The 18731-nt window shown below is 46.4% G+C and overlaps 1 protein-coding gene across 1 annotated transcript in view; it reads left to right on the top strand.

The window, feature by feature from the left end:
- Nucleotides 1-7470: 7470 nt before the first annotated feature.
- The window catches only part of gas2l2 (growth arrest specific 2 like 2), a 38683-nt gene continuing 27422 nt past the window's right edge, over nucleotides 7471-18731 (top strand). The window contains exons 1-2 of the mRNA XM_073053791.1: nucleotides 7471-7973; nucleotides 18285-18526. Coding sequence (XP_072909892.1) covers nucleotides 7616-7973; nucleotides 18285-18526 — 600 coding nt within the window. The 5' untranslated portion in view covers nucleotides 7471-7615. The remainder of the gene's footprint in view (nucleotides 7974-18284; nucleotides 18527-18731) is intronic.

Here is an 18731-nt window from a genome sequence, read left to right on the forward strand (position 1 = left end):
CGCATATGGTGTACTGTCTGTTTTTGGGCGAGGCGGGGACATCACACAGCATCCACACCAGCTGATTACCCAGTTTGGCGGGGCCGAAGGCTGCTCCCCCTAGATGAGAACGAGCTGAGCGAGCCTGAGGCGACCCGGGAGTTACATAATCAATTATGAGGCACAAAGGATTATATGCTTATAATACATAATTAATTTATTGAATTAAGTCTGCCCCTTGCTACTGAGCACCTCCCACCACCCACTTTATCTTTATCACCTCCCACTCCCTTCAGAGGATAACTACTTTGGTGTTTGAGAATGAGTGAGCAAGGCAGCTTTTAAAGGGTTAACAGATGCTTGGCGATGCAGTTTGTCAGAGTGCCCATGGTTAATGAAGGTAATTGAAAACTGAATCCCTTTGTCAGATTCCCAGTGCCTTTGTCCAACTCACCTTTGGATTGTGTTGATATTTCAGGTGTATGGGGAATGTAAATATCTGCTCACTCTCACTAACATAATAGCTAATTTTCCCACTGGGTCTCCTGTGATTTGCATTTGAAGCCTAGACAGCTGCCAATGAAACCATGGGACTCCAAGCCCAGACAAGCACACAGACATGTAATTAATGGGGCTCTCAGGGTCTGACTTTTGAGCACATTGACTGGGTCCCACAGAGGGGATGTTAACCAGGCTCATGAAGTGGAGTAATGGGGAGCCATTCATTTCTCCTGCTTTGTTTATGGTACTGCATCAATACCACATCCTCACCCCTTATTCCTGATCGAAGCCACTCATATATTCCCAGCCTTCTTAGTTCAAAGATCTCCTGGCATTCTATTCCCGGATAAACCTAGTAAACCGCAAATTAGATGTTGTTTAGACATGTTGGAGGTGGATTTGGGACCTTAAACCTTATCTTCCACTTGGGGACACTGGTCAGAGTTGGGTCTTGTTGGCAATCCTTTCCACACACAGTGTAGTTTATCACCCCGCAGGTAGAGGATGAGATGTGGGTTAATATTCTGATTCAGCTTGTTGTTACTAAATACAGATTAAAACAAAAAAAAATCTTTTTTGTAGTTTTCTACATCGAGAAAATTCATTAACAGATTCAGTAGGGAAAAAAAGAGCTACAAGTAAAAAAGTTTCTGATAAGTCAATTACTCTGACTGTTTTCTATAACTACATTAAGGGCACCAAGGGATGTGGGGTTAGTGCGGGTAGGTAGCACTGAGGTAAAAGGTCAACTACCATCATATCGAAGGGAGAGACAACAGCTGGGAGAATGAGAATCAGGTTTACTGTCACAGGCAAGTTATGAAAATTGTTGTTTTGTGGCAGCAGTACAGAGCAAGACATGAAAGTTACTCTTAAGTTACAAAAGTAAAGAAGTAGTACCAACAGACAAAGGTGTTCATGGGTTCAGGAATCTGCTGGTGAAGGGGAAAGAAGCTGTCTCTAAGATATTGAGTGTGGGTCTTCAGGCTCCTGTACCTCTTCCCCAATGGTGGTAACAAGAAGAGGGCATGTCCAAGACAGTGAGGGTCTCTAAGGATGAACGCTGCCTTCTTGAAGCACAACCTCTTGAAAGTAGAGAGGATTGTGCCTGTAACAGGACTTACTGAGTCTACAGCTCTCTGCAGCCTTTTGAGATCCTGTGCATTTAAGCTCCATCCAATTCCTCGGATTTCTGCTGTTCCACAATGCTCTACAAATATAACCCTACTAAATCTCCATTTTCTTCTAGTTCTGGCCCCTTGTACACCCGCAATTCCAGCCATGCCGTCGGGTGTCTGTGTTCATGCTCTAAACTACCCTCCCTGCCTCTAGCCTCCAACCCTCTAATCTCAATGGTTCCATTTAATATCAGAGAATGTATACTGTATATAACTTCTCCCTCTTTCCTACCTCTCTCTCCCTTAGAATTTCCTCCCTTTCTTTCTTTTTCCCTTCCTCCTATTCTCTCTTCATCTATTTCTCTCCCTCCCTCCATCTCTCTTAGTTTTCTTGTTTCCTCTCTCTCACTTCCCCTCTCTCTCCTTCCCTTCCTCTCTCTCCTTCCCCCGCTCTCTCTCCTTCCCCCCATATTCCCTCTTTCTTTCTCATGCTCTCTCTCTCTTTCCTGCTACTCGCCCTCTTTCTTTGCTCTTCATGATCGTCCTTAAGACACACGCCTTTACTGGTGGCTTTGGTCACCTGTCTTAATATCGTCCCCGTGCCGAGTCAGATTTTGTTTGGCCAGCCTCCTGTGTAGCTTTACCATGTCAGTTGCTGACGATGCCTGTGCCCTCTGGGTGACTCTTTCCAGCACTGGATGCTAGCAAAGCAAAGACATCCTCTGTGTCCAGAGTTGCTTTTGAGCAAACGACAGGAAATGCTTCTGATCTGAATGATATTCGAGAGTCTCCGTTGAAGGAGTGGGTGCTGGGCCCTGGAGATAGTTTTGTGCAGGAGGAAGTTGACACCGAGCCACAACTTGCACGTGGTCAGCCGTGGGGTTGGCGAGGTGGAGCTGGGAGTCCATTCACTGGAGGTTTCTTATCCTAATCTTCTGTGCATCCTGAGTGTGTGGCAGACCGTCAACATTCCTAACGTTTTTGTCGTTTTCTACATTGAGAAATCCACTAATAGATTCAGTAGGGACAAAAAGAGCTACAAGTATTTAACATAAGAGGTCGTGCAGATGCTGGAAATCTAGAGCAATACACATAACGTGCTGGAGGAGCTCAGCAGGTCAGGCTGCATCTATAGATGGGAAGAAACAGTTGACATTTCGGGCCGAGACCCTTGATCAGGACTGGAAAGGAAGAGGAAGAAGTCAAAATAAGCTGGTGGGGAGAGGGGAGGAGGAAATACAAATGGCTGGGTATAGGCGAAACCTGGAAAGGGGAAGGGGGTGAAATAAAGAGCTGAGAAGTTGATGGTGAAAGAGATAAAGGGCTGGAGAAGGGGGGTATCTGATAGGAGAGGTCAGGAAACCATGGAAGAAAGGGAAGGAGAGGGGGCAACACCAGAGGGAGGTGATGGGCAGGTAAGAAGAGAAGGTGTGAGAGGGAAACAAGAATGGGAGATGGTGAAGGAGGGGGGGGGGGGCAATTTCTGGAAGTTCAAGAAATCAATGTTCATGCTATCGGGTTGGAGGTTACCTAGACAGAATGTAAGGTGTTGTTCCTCCAACCTGAGTGTGGCCTCATCGTGGCTTCCAATACTTGCAATATTTAATACCTTTAATGATTATATGTCACATAGGAGGTGGCAGGAACGAGCTGTTGAAAACGGAGGCTGGTGGGGTGGAAGGTGAAGTCTGAGGAAGGGCAAGAGAATAGAATTGCAGCAAACGAAACGTTGGGTCCATGTCAACATCAGCAAAGTGGCATTCTAGCACAAGAGGAAGATTGAGAACATAGTGATGTAGAGGACAATGAAGTACTCATAAAACTTACCCACTGGTTTAACGTAGTCAAGTTTGTGCACAGCAAGATCCTACTGTGTACTACCACAAAGCCCCAGGGACCTAGGTTCAATCCTGACTTCAAGTGCTGTCTATGCGGAGTTTGCATGTTCTCCCTGTGACTACGTGGCTTTGGGTGCACTGGTTTCCTCCTGCGTCTCAGTTTTGTATGTTAATTGCCCTCTAGTGTGTAGGTGAGCAGTGGAATCTCTGAGGGTGGGGAAATGGAAAAGGTTGATGGGAAAGTGGAGCGATCAGGGATTAGTGTAACTGGGTGCTTGATGGTTGGGTAGACTCAATGTGCAGATTCTGCTTCGGTGCTCCATGATTCCATAACTTCAAATCCCACAAAGAGTGATGTGATAACAAGTCCTTTAGATACAGTTGCAAGACTGTTTCAGGCCGCTGAATGTTTCCATAAAGATACGGGAAGTCCACCTGCCTCTAAGATATAAGAGGGACAGCAGATGTTGGAAAGCTGGGTCAACACATACTAAATGCTGGAGGAGCTCGGAGGTCAGGCAGCATCTATGGAGGGAAATGAACTGTCAATTATATCCTGCTGAGATGCCAGTTCCTCCAGCAATTTGCCCTTGACTGGAGTAGGGCCCTTGCTGAGGCAAAGTGGGTGGTAATCAACAGGTTTCAATAGGTACATTTAATGTCAGAGCAATGTATACAATTTACATCCTGAAATTCTTTCTCTTCACAAACATTCGCAAAAACAGATGGGTGCCCCACAGAATGTATGAATGTTAAACATTAGAACTCCTAAAGCCCCCCCAAGATCCCCCTCCCATGCACAAACAGCAGCAAGGCACTGACCCCCTCCCACAGCAGCAAAAAAGTATTGGCGCCCTCTACCGAGGGCACTCAAACATGCAGCAAAGCATCAGTAAAGACACAGACTTGCAGTACCCCAAAGACTACTCGTTCACCTGGTAATTCGACATACCACAGGCTCTCTCTCTCCCTTATAAGGGAAAAAGAGGTGTCCCTATTTCACAGTGAGAGGGGCGACATAACAAACAACTCGCTGATTTATGGTGTTAAAAACCTGTTGCGTCACTTCTTCCGAGCTCTGCACCCAGAGAATTGGCCCTAGAAAGGACCCACAGCCCACGACAGCTAACCCACTGCTCCCGATGTTCCGTGTTCTTAGAACATAGAAAAAACTACAGCACAATACAGGCCCTTCGGCCCACAATGCTGTACTGAACATGTATTACTTTAGAAATTACCTAGGGTTACCCATAGCCGTCTATTTTTCCAAGCTCCATGTACCTGTCCAGGAGACTTTTAAAAGACCCTATCATATCCGCCTCCACCACCGTCGCCGGCAGCTCATTCTACGCACTCACCACTTCCTGTGTTAAAAACTTACCCATGACATCTCCTCTGTACCTGCTTCCAAGAACCTTAAAACTGTGCCCTCTCATGCTAGCCATTTCAGCCCTGGGAAAAAGCCTATGACTATCCACATGATCAATACCTCTCATTATCTTGTACACCTCTATCAGGTCACCTCTCATCCTCCGTTGCTCCAAGGAAAAAAGGCCAAGTTCACTCAACCTATTCTCATAAGGCATGCTCCCCAATCCAGGCAACATCCTTGTAAATCTACTCTGCACCCTTTCTATGGTTTCCACATTCTTCCTGTAGTGAGGCGACCAGAACTGAGCGCAGTACTCCAAGTGGGGTCTGACCAGGGTCCTATATAGCTGCAATGCGATGCCTCAGTCAGGCACAGGCCTAGAATCAGCTTGTCTCCAGAGCCACGAAAGTCTGGCGCCCTGAAGGTGCGCTAGTCTTCCAGGCCATATCCTTGGGATATCAAAAAGTGGCTGGTCGAGAGGCCCTGACAGCAGGTCCCATTCCCACAAAGGACCAAAGTCAGAGAGTAACTCCAGGTCAAGGTCTTCAAAAGAACCTTGAAAGATAGAAATAGAGCTGTTTCTGAAGATGCAAGCAAAGGAGTTGCTGTTTAGTGCCGTCATAATCATTGGCATCAGGGTTTGGAGTGGGACAGGAGACTGAGAACTTCAGCCCTGCCTGAAGGATGGTCCAAAAGGCAGCACCAAAACTAAATCCAAGGTCATTTCTTAGAGTCCTTGAGGCCTAGGCCGAGTGAGAGAGAGAAGTTGAACAGGTATTTGTGGAGGGAGGGGAGGGGAGGAGAGGTTGGTGATTCAGATATGGGGGAAGGTGAGGGGAGGCAGACACTGGAAGTGAGTCAGTTAGGAGTTTTGGGGGAGGAAGTAACTGACCACCAAACAAGATGCTGGTGGAACTGAGTGGGTAAGGCAGAGCCACAGAGGGAAACAGTTTATATTCTGGGTTGAGACTCTTCATCCGGGCTAAAAGATAAAGGCGGATCAGCGTAAAGAGGCAAAGGGAAGGGCTGGAGTAAGAACAGGCAAACAATGGCTGGATCCAAGTAAGGAGGGAAGAGTGAAGATAGTGACAGAGGCTGGGATGGGAAGGGTGAGGGGTAGAGGCAACAGAGGGCTACAAATAGTAAAAATTGATGGAAAGGGAAGGTGGAGGAGTATGTGAGAAATGGCCCATTGGAGTGGGTGGAGGAGGGAAGAAAGAACCATAGGGGCTGGCATGGGTGTAGGAGGAAGTGGGCAGACAAAGACAAAGGAGTAAAAAATGTAGCACATAGAACACTGGAGCACTGTACAAGCTTTGGCCCATGACGTCTGACCTTTTAACCAATTCCAAAATCAAGCTAACACTTCCCTCCCACATAGCCCTCCATTCTTCTATCATCCTCGTGCCTATCTGGGAGTTCCTTAAATGCTCCTAATGTATCTGCCTCAACCCCGGCAGGACATTTCATGCATTCACCATTCTCTTACCCCTGACATCCCCCCCATACTATCCTCCATTCACCTGAAAAGCATGCTCCCCTATATCAGCCATTTCCACCCTGGCAAAATTCATCTCTGGCTGTCCACTCAATCCATGCCTCTTATCATCTTGTACACCTCTATCCTCCTCAACCTCTCAACACACACTCTCATCCTCCTTCACTCCAAAGAGAAAAGCCTTGGCTCACTCATCCTATCCTCTTAAGACAAGCTCTCTAATCCAGGCAGCATTTTGGTAAATATCCTCTGCAGCCTCTGGAAAGCTTCTACGTCCTTCCTATAATGAGATGACCAGAAGGGAACACAATATTCTAAGTGTGGTCTAACCAGAGTTTCACAGAGCTGTTCTTGAACTCAGTCCCCTGACTAATGAAGCCCAATACCCCACATGCCTTCTTACCACCCCATCAACTCACAGGGCAACTTTGAGGGATCGTTGGATGTGCACCCCAAGATACCCCTCCATACTGCCATTAACCCCGTATTCTGCCTTCAAATTCGACCTTCCAGACTGAATGACTTCACACTTTGCCGCGTTGAACTCCACCTGCCACTTCTCAAAGGGGTGGAGAAGTTTACCCAACTGAGCACAGTGGGCAGGGAGAGCTCCAGTGTCGAAAGTTTAGCAAAAGAGCAGAGAAAATCGAAACAGGAGCAGGCCAATCGGCTCCTTGAGCGCACACCGCCCTTCAGCAAGTGTGGTTGACCCTGTACATCAGCGCCGTAGCTTCTATCTCCGCTGGCGTCGGGCTGTGGAACGAGGGCCTTCTGCAATAAGGCTTAGTCTACCGCACCCTAATCTCTGCGCTTTGTTGCCGGCCTGCAGCGCACTTTCTCCGTGACTGTAACACTCTGCTCTGCATTGTGCTAATGCTCTTCCCTTTGTACTATCCGGATGTACTTGAGTTTGAATGATTTTTCCGGATGACATGCAAACAAAAAGATTTTCACTGTACCTCAGTGCATGTGACACATATAAACCTGTTACCAATCCTGCCCGCACCCTCCGATCCCTCAATATCCCAGAAAGCGAGACAGTGCTGCTGGTTTACTGGCTCTCAGCCCGGGCAGGGAGGGGTTAAGCCGGGGAGGTGGAGTGGAGGACGGCTTTCCCGTCGCCAGGGAGCGGGCTGAGTGGAAACACAAGTATGTAAGTGTAAACAACGTGTCCAAGAGGGCGAGAAGCCCCTTCTCGATAGCAGTCGCCGAGCTCTTCGGCCGGGGAACCCCTCCCGAGCGAGGGGCGACTTCGGACAAGTTTGCGACTGGTGAGTGCCGGGGCTGAGCCGGAGCCGGAGCCCCGAGCATGGCCAACATCCAGTCAGCCACGGCCAAGAGCATCCGTCCCTTCAGGTCGAGCGAGGAGTATCTGGTGGCAATGAAGGAGGATCTGGCCGAGTGGCTAAACAAGATGTACGGGCTGGACACCGGGCTGGAGCGCTTCCTGCGGGACCTGGAGACCGGCTCCGTGCTGTGCCGGCACGCCAACAACGTCAGCCAGGTGGCCCACGACTTCTGCCAGGACTACCCGGAGCTCGGGGACAAAATGCAGCTGCCCCGAGCCGGTGTCATCTACACGGCGGCCGCTCAGCCCGGCACCTTCCTGGCCCGGGACAACGTTTCCAACTTCATCCAGTGGTGCCGTAAGGAGCTGCAGATCAAAGGTAGCCTGCCGGCCCGTCGCTGCTCTCACCCCGGGGTTCCCAGCCGCCCTGGAACCCCCTCCCCTCCCCTCCCACTGCGACCCAGTCCCCCTCCCCTAGGTTCCAGTGAGCACCCTCTGCTCCGCGTTGCCTGAGTGCACACTCATCTAGAGTTAGCCAGGGCTGCGTGTGGTTATTTGAATGTTGCACCCGTTCCCCTGGGGTTGTACAGTATTCCTAAACTGTTCATCGCTCCGTTGTTGACCTTTCTTTCCTCTTACTCAGAATACACTACTGACTCTCCACCATCTCTTTGTTTTCCTTTTGTTAAGAAGAAAATAATTTGCATTTACAAGCCTACAGAAAGCTGTAGGAACTCAACAGGCCAGGCTGAAGGGTTTCACCCGAAACATCGACTGTTCATTTCCTTCCACAGATGCTGCCCGAACCGCTGAGTTCCTTCGGCGCCCGTGGATGTTGTTCCCGATTCCAGATCTGCTCTCTCTTGTATTTGGGTTGGTCACAGGCTCAGGACACGCTGATTATATTTATGTTGCCAGTGGAGTAGTTTTCCCCCACTAAAGTGGGTATAATGTGATGCATTACTGATCCCAGTGACAGCAACAAAGTCTTCTCCAGCCCTTGATCTTTACCACCCACCTGGCTTCACCTACCACCTTCCATCTAGCCTCCTTCCCCTCCCCCACCTTTTTATTCTGGCATCTTCTCCCTTTCTTCTCAGTCCTGAAGAAGAATCTCAGACTGAAAAGTTGACTGTCTATTCAGTTCCATAGTTCTGCCTGACCTGCTGAGTTTCTCCAGCATTTTATGTGCATTGCTTTGGATTTCATAGACTTGCTTGTATTTATAAAGTTTTTATAATCTGTTTTCATATATTGGTTGAGGGATAAGTCAGGGCTGGGCCTTGGGCCTTCTCTCTAGGTATTAGAATACTCTGTTTCTATTCCATCCAACTGAGGACCAAGAGACTCAGTTTAATAAATCTTAAGTGGTGCATTTGCTCAGTCCTGCACGGGACGTAGCCCAGTCCTGTAAGGGTGGGTGACAAGCTGCATATGAAGAACTTTTTAATATTTTACTTCTTAGAAATTTCCTGGGGGTGTGAGATTTTTTTTTAAGGCTAGCGTTTGTTGTCCTTCAGAAAGTGGTGAACTAGCTTTCTGGGTTGCTTCTGGAATGCTGGTGGAGTTCCACAATGTAGACCCAACATCAATGAAGGAATGGTGATATATTTCAGTCCTGCTGTATGACTAGGTGGTGGTGTTCCCACGTTGTGCTTTTCGGTGGAAGTGGAGACAGGCTTGGGAGGTACTGTAGGAGTGGTGTAAGTGGCTACCTGCTGTGCAGTTTCTTGTTGCATCACAGCCAGTGAGCACAGGACACGGAGGGAACAACACACTTAGGGTGGTTGAGTGGATGCCAATCTGTGCCAACCCTATCCTCAGTGGTGACAAGCTTCTTGACTGTTTTTGAAGCAGGTGGAGAGAATTCCACCTTACTCTTGAAATGATTGTAAATGGTGGAAAGGCTTTTGGGCATTAGGATATAAACCATTTACTGTAGGATACCTAACTTCTAATCTGCTCTGCTTGGGTTTCCATTTAGTAGTGACCTGCAGGGTATTATTGTCAATGTTAATACCACTGGAAGTGAAGGGCAGGTGCATGAACTTTTCTTGTTGGTGAAGATCCTTGTCTGGAACTTCTGTGGTAGATTGTTAGATGCCACTAATCAGCCCCTGCCTGAATGTTGCTTCATGTTCTGACACTGCAAATAGAATTGGATGTAGTACTGTCATCGGTGATCTTTATTCTCACCTAGTTGGAAGGGACTAATATGATCAAGTGGCTGGAGGAGCTGAGGACCTTGTGTAGTAATATCGTGGGTCTGGGAAATAAGATTCAAACTAATGTAGTGTTTTCCGTTAATGCTCATGGACTTCAGTTTTGTATGATATAACACCACCATCAGATGCACACTCAATGCTGAAGACGGTCACCTTCACTTCATCTCTGGAATTTGCCTCCCTGTGAAGCCAAATTGAGGGTCACTAACTCAGACTTGTGTCCTTTCAGTTGTACAGGTTAGGGAAAAATGGGTGGGGGAGTGCTTCACCTGCTGCACATCGCTGAATACTTGAACTGCTAGCACCTGTGTGGTGACACAAACAGAAGTGAGACTATCACCAGACACATAGCTAACTGTAGCAATAGTGTTTTGCATTTCTAAACAATGCCACTCTGATAATCAGTATGTTTGGGACTTTGGTGCTGGACTGGCAGATTTTCTGGACCATTGAATGTTACTTGTTTTACATTAAACTTGCTGAATGTGAGTCCTTAAACTACACGAGCAGATGGTTAAAAGCTTGTGAAGATGAAGGACCTAGTGAGTAACATGGGGAATAAAGAGGCAGAGAGATTTAGGGAAGGAGTTGGTGGTATTTCCTTCCCATTTGAAGGCGCAGATACCAAAGTACAAATGATGAAAATTAGGAGAGTGCTGTTGATGAGAATTGGAAGTCCAGAGATTTTGGAGGGTGCAGGATAGAAAGCATGAAAGCTTAAGGCTAGCAGTCGGAGTGAGGCACTGAGCACAAGGGACCATGGAAGACTGGAGTAGGTAGTGTGGAAGTGGGAGGAAAGTCATGCCAGATGTCCTACCTCCAGTGGGCCTGAACCCTAAAATACAACATCATGTGCGATAGAGGGTGGGGGCGATTCTCTGCCGATGATTGGATGGATGCATGTGTCCCACCTGATGGAAGAGTGTTGGCAAAGGAAGATGGCATGATGATCCCTAAATTGGACCACTACCTGTAGGACTGAACCCCAACAATAGGAATACCTTTGTGAATGAATCTAATGATGTACAAACACCTGTAGGGTTGAACACCACCTGTGGTCTTCACCTTATGATGCGCCAAAATTAATATCCTTGGGTTTTGACCCCTCACCTTTGGGGAATATATCTTTGCTCAGAATCCAAGCTCTGGACTTCCCTTTCGATCTGTCCTGAAACCTGACTCTGACAGGGCTTTTCATCACCTCTCCTGACATCTTGCATGATGTGGCGCGAGATTTGGCCTGATGATCACTCTCGCGAGGAACCTGGGAATATTTGGATATGTCAGGGGCACAAGGTTTGTGATGGATTTGATTATGATTGGACTGCATTTAACATGGGCACCATGTGGTTAACTGTGGGCTGTGCCATCTTTTTAAGCTGTAACCAGATCCTGGTGCATCTGGTATTCAGCAGAGATGCCACTGGAAACCTTGTCCATACCACCCTGGGACCAGACTGTTTATAGCTTAACCTTCAGGGAAACTAACATCACAAAGCACTGACAAACATCAGCAAAAGGGAACTGATGCTGAAATTCACTGCCATTTGTAGCTCCATTTGTTCTTTGTTTTTCCTTTGATCTTTACCAGGTCTTGCATCAATGATGTTGGGAGAGCAGTGGTCTAAAGATAACTTCCACTTCCTTAACTTCATTTGCAGCTGGGATCTGCTCGTTAATGTGGAAAATTGGAGAGAATTATGAGGACAGCTTGCAGAAATTGATTTGCATTTCATTGAGTAAAAAATATTTTAAGGGAGATGAAGAGCAATTGTATCCTCTGGTTAATGAATTCAAGGGCTAGAAACTTTGCAAACTTGTAGATGGGTAGATCTACTTATTTGCAGATGATACCACAGTAGTGGGCGACATCTCAAATAACAATGAGATAGGGAAGAGGTAGAGAATTTGGTGATTTCCCACAATGTCAACAAAATAAAAGAGATTCTCGTAGACTTCAGAAAAGGAGGCAGTGCACATGCTTTGTCTACATCAACAGTGTTGAGGTTGAGATAGTTGAAAGCTTCAAGTTCCTAGGTCACCGATAGCCTGTCCTGATGCAACTACGTTGATGTCACGGCCAAGAAATCTGATCAACCCTCTACGTTCTCGGGAGGCTAAAGAAGTTTGATGTGTCCGTGACAACTTCTATGAATTTTTATCAAAGCATCAGGGAAAGCATTCCATCGGGATGCATAACAGCTTGGTATGGCGACCGTACCTATGACCACAGGAAACTTCAGAGGGTTGTAGACACAGCTCAGCACGTCACAGAGGCCAGCCTCCCCTCTACCTGTATGGCATATGACTGTAAGCACCAACAAAGGATTGCAAGGATTGCTGAAATGATGATCAGGGTCTCTCTTCCACCCATTTGAGTTATTTATCAGGAGTGCTGTGTATGCAGGGCCTTAGCATTGTCAATAATCCCTTCCATCCATCCAACAATTTCTGTTTCCCCCTATTATTGGGTAGGAGGTACTGTAACAATAGGACAGAAGCTGTTAGTGTGGGAACAGCTTCATCAGGCGGTAAGGCTATTGAACTCCCTGACACCAGCCAGGTCTCATCACGCATGAAGTGCCAGAAGCAGTATACTATTTACTTTTTAGCTTGTGTCATAAATGCACAGTTTGTTTGTGGTAATATTACTTTGTGTGTTGTGTCTGAGTTATATGTGCACAATTGTGCATCTTGGTCCAGAGGAACATTGTTTTGTTTGGTGGTATACATGTATATGATTGATAATAAACTTGAATTTAACTTCATCTATAATTCTTGCTGCCTTAGTAAAGCAGCCAGTATAATCAAACATCCCACCCACCCCAGACATTCTCTCTTCTTCCCTCTCCTATCGGGCTGAAGGGACAAAAGCCTGAAAGCACATACCACTGAATTCAAGGATTGTTTCAATTCCACTGCTATCTGACTCTTGAATGGACCTCTTGTATGATAAGATGGATGCTTGGCTTCACAATTTACCACATTATGATCTGGCATTGCTTTTGTTATATCTTATTCTAGTTAAATGCTCTGTGTAATGATTTAATCTATAAAAGTATTATGCAAGACAAACTTTTCACTGCATTTTAGAACGTGACATAATCAACCAATATCAAATGGAACCATAATGCATTTAGGGAGACCCATTGGGGCAAGGGAATGTGCAGTAAATGGGAGGATATTGAATCAATGAGGGAAATGAGGGACTTTGGAGAATATGTCCACTGATCTGTAATGGGAGTGAGATGGGTCAGCATGTTTGTTAAATTTTCTTTTTCACACACTTTTATTCTGTAACTATTTGAAAACACAATAAAAAAAGTTTAAAAAAAAAGGTCTAACCGAATGTTTCCACTTGTAGCTGAGGCACAGAATATAGGAGCAGGGAGTTTAGGGCAGAACTCTCTACACTCTTAAGTTGCTTTGTGCTGTATATGAATGGATCTGGGGGTGGAAGGGCTGGGGGAGATGTTGGCAATGTGGAAAGAATAACAAATAGCCCAGGTCAAATTAATTGTCATATGCACAGGTACAATAAAAAGAAGTTGTTGAAGCATCACTCAAACAGATGTCCTATCTTGCTCCTGTATGCTGATTAGTTCAAAGTAAATTTTAAGGCTCAAAAGGTTCAAAGGTTCATTTATTATCAAAGTATGCAACTCCAAAACTCTTCTTCTCCAGATAGCCATGAAACCAAGAAAGAAAAGAAAGGCAGCACGATCATCAGCCCCCAAATCCCCCCTTCTCTGCACAAAAAAATGAACAAAAACAGAATAGGCACATCAACCCCCAAATCCTTCCTCACCACAGAAAAAAACGGAACAAAATGGAACAGGCACATCAACTCCCAAAACCCCCTCCCCCGCACAAAAAAGGGAAGAGATCAGGCAAAAAACCACAGAATGTAAAAAAAACTGTAAGACAGGAACAAAAGTCTATAGCGCAAGTCTGTATCCGAAACGCAGAAACTTTCTCCGGTCACAGTGGCAGGCTCCCCCCCCCCCCCCCCCCCCCCCCCGGTAACGGAGCGATCAAAAGGCAGGCAGTCGGTGCTCTCCTTCTGCAGTTGCCTTGTCCTTTATTGGTGAAATGGAGTTAAACATCGGCTTGCGTCCCGTCCCGCAGTCTGTTCACCACGAGGTTCGTGCACGCTGCCTCTGCCTCTCGGAATCTTCTCAGAGACTGCAGAGCGCTGGAACACCCAAGTGATCTCCAAGCTTTCGCATTCACCTCGGTTTCAATCTCCCTCATCACTTTAATGGGCACACAATGGGAGCTTCAGTTGGTGAAATGGAGTCGAATATCGACTTGCGCCCCGTCCCACAGCCTGCTCACCATGAGGTTCGCGCCTCTTGGAATCCTCTGAGAGAGTGCAGAGCTCTGGAACAGCCAGGTGATCTCCAAACTGCAAATCACAGACTCCAACAATTCCAGAATCACATCCAAATGAAAAGCAAAAGTAATAGACATAAAAGATGTGACATATATAGTTTCGTGACCTATCCAGAAGATGTCAACCAAAGAAGTGTTGTATGCAGGTGCCATCTTGATTGTAAGTTTTATTATCAAAATACATATATGTCATGATATACAGCCTGAGATTCATTTTCTTGTGGTCATACATAATAAATATAGGATAATAATAACCATAACAGAATCAATAAATAGTTATCTGTATGATTGGTAGTTGGTATGGTCTCATTGGGCTGAAGGATCTGTTTCCATACTGTTAGAGTCTATGACTCTGGTTAGGTTACAGCTTGCAGCTGTGCATAAGTCTGGTCACCTACCTGCAGGAAGGATGTGATCTCCCTAGGCAGAATAGAGAGATGATTTGCAAGGTTGTGCCTGAATTAGAAAATTGTGGCTATGAGGAAAGGTCAGGGTTTTTTTGTTTGGGACAGCAGAAGTTTGACCAGGGTGAATAAAATGTGTGAGGCCTGAGTGGGTTCACTAAAATCTCCCTAAGTGAAAGGGTCAAAAGGATTGAAAGTAAGTGGTAAGAGGATCAGAGGGAAGGTGAAATGAATCCTCTTTGCACAGAGGGTTCTGGGGTCAGAATTCCCTGCATGAGAGGGTGGCAGAGGTCAAAGTCCTCACCGCATTTCCACAGTACTTGGATTTATGCTTGGACCTCTGGTGGCTGGTGGTGCAGTGACATCAGCATCGGACTCTGGAACGGAGGTTCCTGGGTTCGAGTCCAGTCAGGCCGTTCCCGAGTACGCTTTCCATCCGTGCCTGGTTGAGTGTTGAGCTCGCAACTCAACCTCCTAAAATAAAGAAAAAAATACTGTGAAATGTCTTTCGTTCCACGCCTTGTAAGGAATGCTGGCCTCTCAGGCCTGAGTCGACATCATCATCATCATCATCTGTAGACTACAGGGCCACAGACCTAATGCCGGAAGATGGGTTTAAGTTTGGATAGAGCTTTTATATCAGCACAGATGTAATGTGTGTGTTTTTTATGATGCTATGGATTAGAAGTGATTTGAGTGGCTGAATGGTCTATTTTTGTTCCTGATGTTCTTGTCCACTTGTATGAAGTGTGTAGATCTCTGAAGCAATATTGGTTAGCGAAGACGTCACCATATTGGTTGGAAAGTATTTCCAGTCATTTATTTCGAGATGGAGGCCCTCAGTGGTTTGGGAAAGGGAGGGTGCACCTGGCTTGTGGATTGAGCAGTTCCAAATGCCATTCCATTTGAGAGGTTCTGTTCTCTGTGTGAAGCTTTTGATCAGCTCTGATACTATTCGTGGAAGTTAACTCGTGGTCTAGTGTAGTTGAATGTGATACTAGTTACAGATGAGACCAGACACGTTGAGTGGAAGGTCTGTTCCTGATAGTCATATAAGGATTAGCCCAGTGATCAGAGAGTGTATTGCTCCCCGTTACACCACTGGCATTTCGGGCAGCAATGAAAGTCCTCCAACTATGGTGGTGTTCCTCTATCATAGTGGCTTCCTCTCAGTTTTCACTACTGTCAGTCATGCAAGACCCAGGTGGAGACTCGGGAATACCGTCGCACTCAGATGTAGAAGGATTCTTTATTGCTGTTTCCGTAACAATTTTTGTTTTTTGACCAGTCGGGGTTGTTAGCCCTGAGATGAACCCTGAAACCTGGAGATCTGGTGGACCACCAGTCTGTCCTCTACCCTTTGACCTGTTTGGCAAGGGTGACCCCTACCAAGTGCCGAACCATAAAGCCTTGACTGTAGTCAACATAGCTCTCTGGGTCATTAAGGCACGCAAGCCTCCAAACCCTCCGACAAGGTTGTGGTCCTCTTGGAGGATCAGAGACTCAATGAAGACCCTGCTGGAGTGGTCTTAGCCCTCTCCTGCTGTGTTACTGTGACATACCCATCAGCAAACGATGATAGAGTGGTGAAAACTCAGCATTGCTGCCTGCAAGGAGACCAATCTCAGCATAGGGCACCTACTTTGATAATAAATGTACTTTGAACTTCTTAGGCCAAGTAAGCAGGCTTGATCCTGACTTCCAGTGTGATCTTTGTGGAGCTTGCATGTTTTCTCTCTATCTACACGGGTTCTGCTGGAAGACCAGGTGTTCCACTTTCACACCCCAAAGACTTTGTGGCAGGCTCATTGTCTGTGGTAAACTGCCCTCCAGTGTAGGGAACTGTCAGATGAGCCCAGGGGAAGCTGACCAGCACTGCAGTGCCACGGAGGAATAAGGAGAAGGGAACAGGACTGATAGGGGGCTGGATGGCCACTTCCTGTATGCAGTAAGTAACAACTTTATTAATAAATAAATTAAAATGTGTAATATCCTGAAGATTCAACAGGCCAGGCATGTCTTTGGAGAGGGAAAGAGTGTTAACCTTTCAGGTCAGTGACTTAGCATCAGGCAGGATGACATTTGTCTCTGATGTCATTGGTACACCAATGATGTAAATAAAATGTATGATTGAAAGAAGATGTATTTAGAAGTTTCTAATCCAGTAGTACTAGGAAATCACACAATGTGCAGGTCAGGCAGCATCTATGGATGGGAATAAAGAGTTGACGTTTCAGGCCGAGAGCCTTCTTCGGTGTCTTCCAGCACAGGGTGTGTATTGCTCGATTTCCAGCAACTCCAGTACCTCTTGTGTCAATAGGAAATCACCCAGGCAGGACACAGGTAAAAGCAAGGAAAGCAGCAAGCACTTGAGAGTTTTCCTTGCACACGGCAAACGTCTTATTTCTATTTAGTTATTGAGATTCAGCGTGGAATAGGCCTTTCTGGCCCTTTGAGTCACACTGCCCACAATCTCCCAGTTTAATCCTGGGCTAATCACAAATTAATCAGCCTACCAAATGGTACGTCTGTCGACTGTGGGAGGAAACCCACGCAGTCACAGGGAAAACATACAAACTCCTTATAGGCAGCGGTGGGAATTGAACACAGGTCACCTGTACTGTAAAGCGTTGTGCTAGCCACTATGCTACTGTGCCGCTGTGAATATGTAGTGGACTATGGAGGGATTGCTGCACTGGCAGAGGTTGTCCTTTCAAATGGGACTTTCAAGCCAATGGGCTACATAGAAACATAGAAAACCTACAGCACCATACAGGCCCTTTGGCCCACAATGCTGTGCCAAACATCTACTTACTTAGAAATTCCCTAGGGTTACCCATAGCCCTCTATTTTTCTATGCTCCATATACCTGTCCAGGAGTCTCTTAAAAGACCCTATCGTATCCACCTCCACCACCGTTGCCGGCAGCCCATTCCACATACTCACCACTCTGTATAAAAAGTCTTACCCCTGACATCTCCTCTGTACCTACTTCCAAGCACCCTAAAGCTGTGGCCTCTTGTGTTTGGCATTTCAGCCCTGGGAAAAAGCCTCTGACTATCCACATGATCAATGCCTCTCATCATCTTATACACCTCTATCAGGTCACCTCTCATCCTCCATTGCTCCAAGGGGAAAAGGCCAAGTTCACGTAACCTATTCTCATAAGGCATGCTCCCCAATCCAGGCAACATCCTTGTAAATCTCTGCACCCTTTATATAGTTTCCACATCCTTCCTGTAGTGAGGTGACCAGAACTGAGCACAGTACTCCAAGTGGGGTCTGACCAGGGTCCTATATAGCTGTAACATTACCTCTCGGCTCTTAAACTCAATCCCACAGTTGATGAAGGCCAATACACCATATGCCTTCTTAACCACAGAGTCAACCTGCACAACCTGTTTGTCCTATAAACATAAAAGCTTCCACTGCACTCGGGTACTCGATCAACTTCAGTAAGCAACTGATCAGTTACCTCTTTACAGACTATATTCAAGTTGACTGTTTTAAGTATTACTGCAGTAGCTACACTTAAGATTATTCTTATCTGGTTTAAAAAGGTTGCTGAACCCTCAAGGTTGTTAAAACCACGGCACAAATCCAGTTCTTTGCACTGATTCCTTGTTTGCCTGTAACTAAATTGTTGTGCATTTGTTTTAATTGCAGACGTGCTCATGTTCGAGACAGAGGACTTGGTTCTGAGGAAGAACGAGAAGAACTTTGTGCTGTGTCTGCTGGAGGTAGCCAGGAGAGCTTCCAAGTTTGGCATGTTGGCTCCTGTCCTCATTCAGATGGAGGAGGAGATTGAGGAAGAAATCCGTGAGGAGATGGACCTACCTGCTGAGGTTATCCCTCCCAAACCCAAACCACAGAAGCAGTTGTGTGACTTCAAGAACCTGGATGAGATGGTGAGTGAGCTGTGAATGAGTGTTCAGGCCATGCTCCACGAGAAGTGAAGGGTAAGATGTACCCTTTACAGTTCATGGCTGCTGTGTGGATACCTGCACTGGTCCTTTGAATGAGCCATCTGATTGGTGCCACTTCTCTGCTCCTTCCATGTGATTCCACAGGCACGTGTAATAGAACTGCTGCCTCCCAGCCATGATAACCTGG

The sequence above is a fragment of the Hemitrygon akajei genome, chromosome 8 (genome assembly GCF_048418815.1).
Source record: "Hemitrygon akajei chromosome 8, sHemAka1.3, whole genome shotgun sequence".
Lineage (NCBI taxonomy): Eukaryota > Metazoa > Chordata > Chondrichthyes > Myliobatiformes > Dasyatidae > Hemitrygon > Hemitrygon akajei.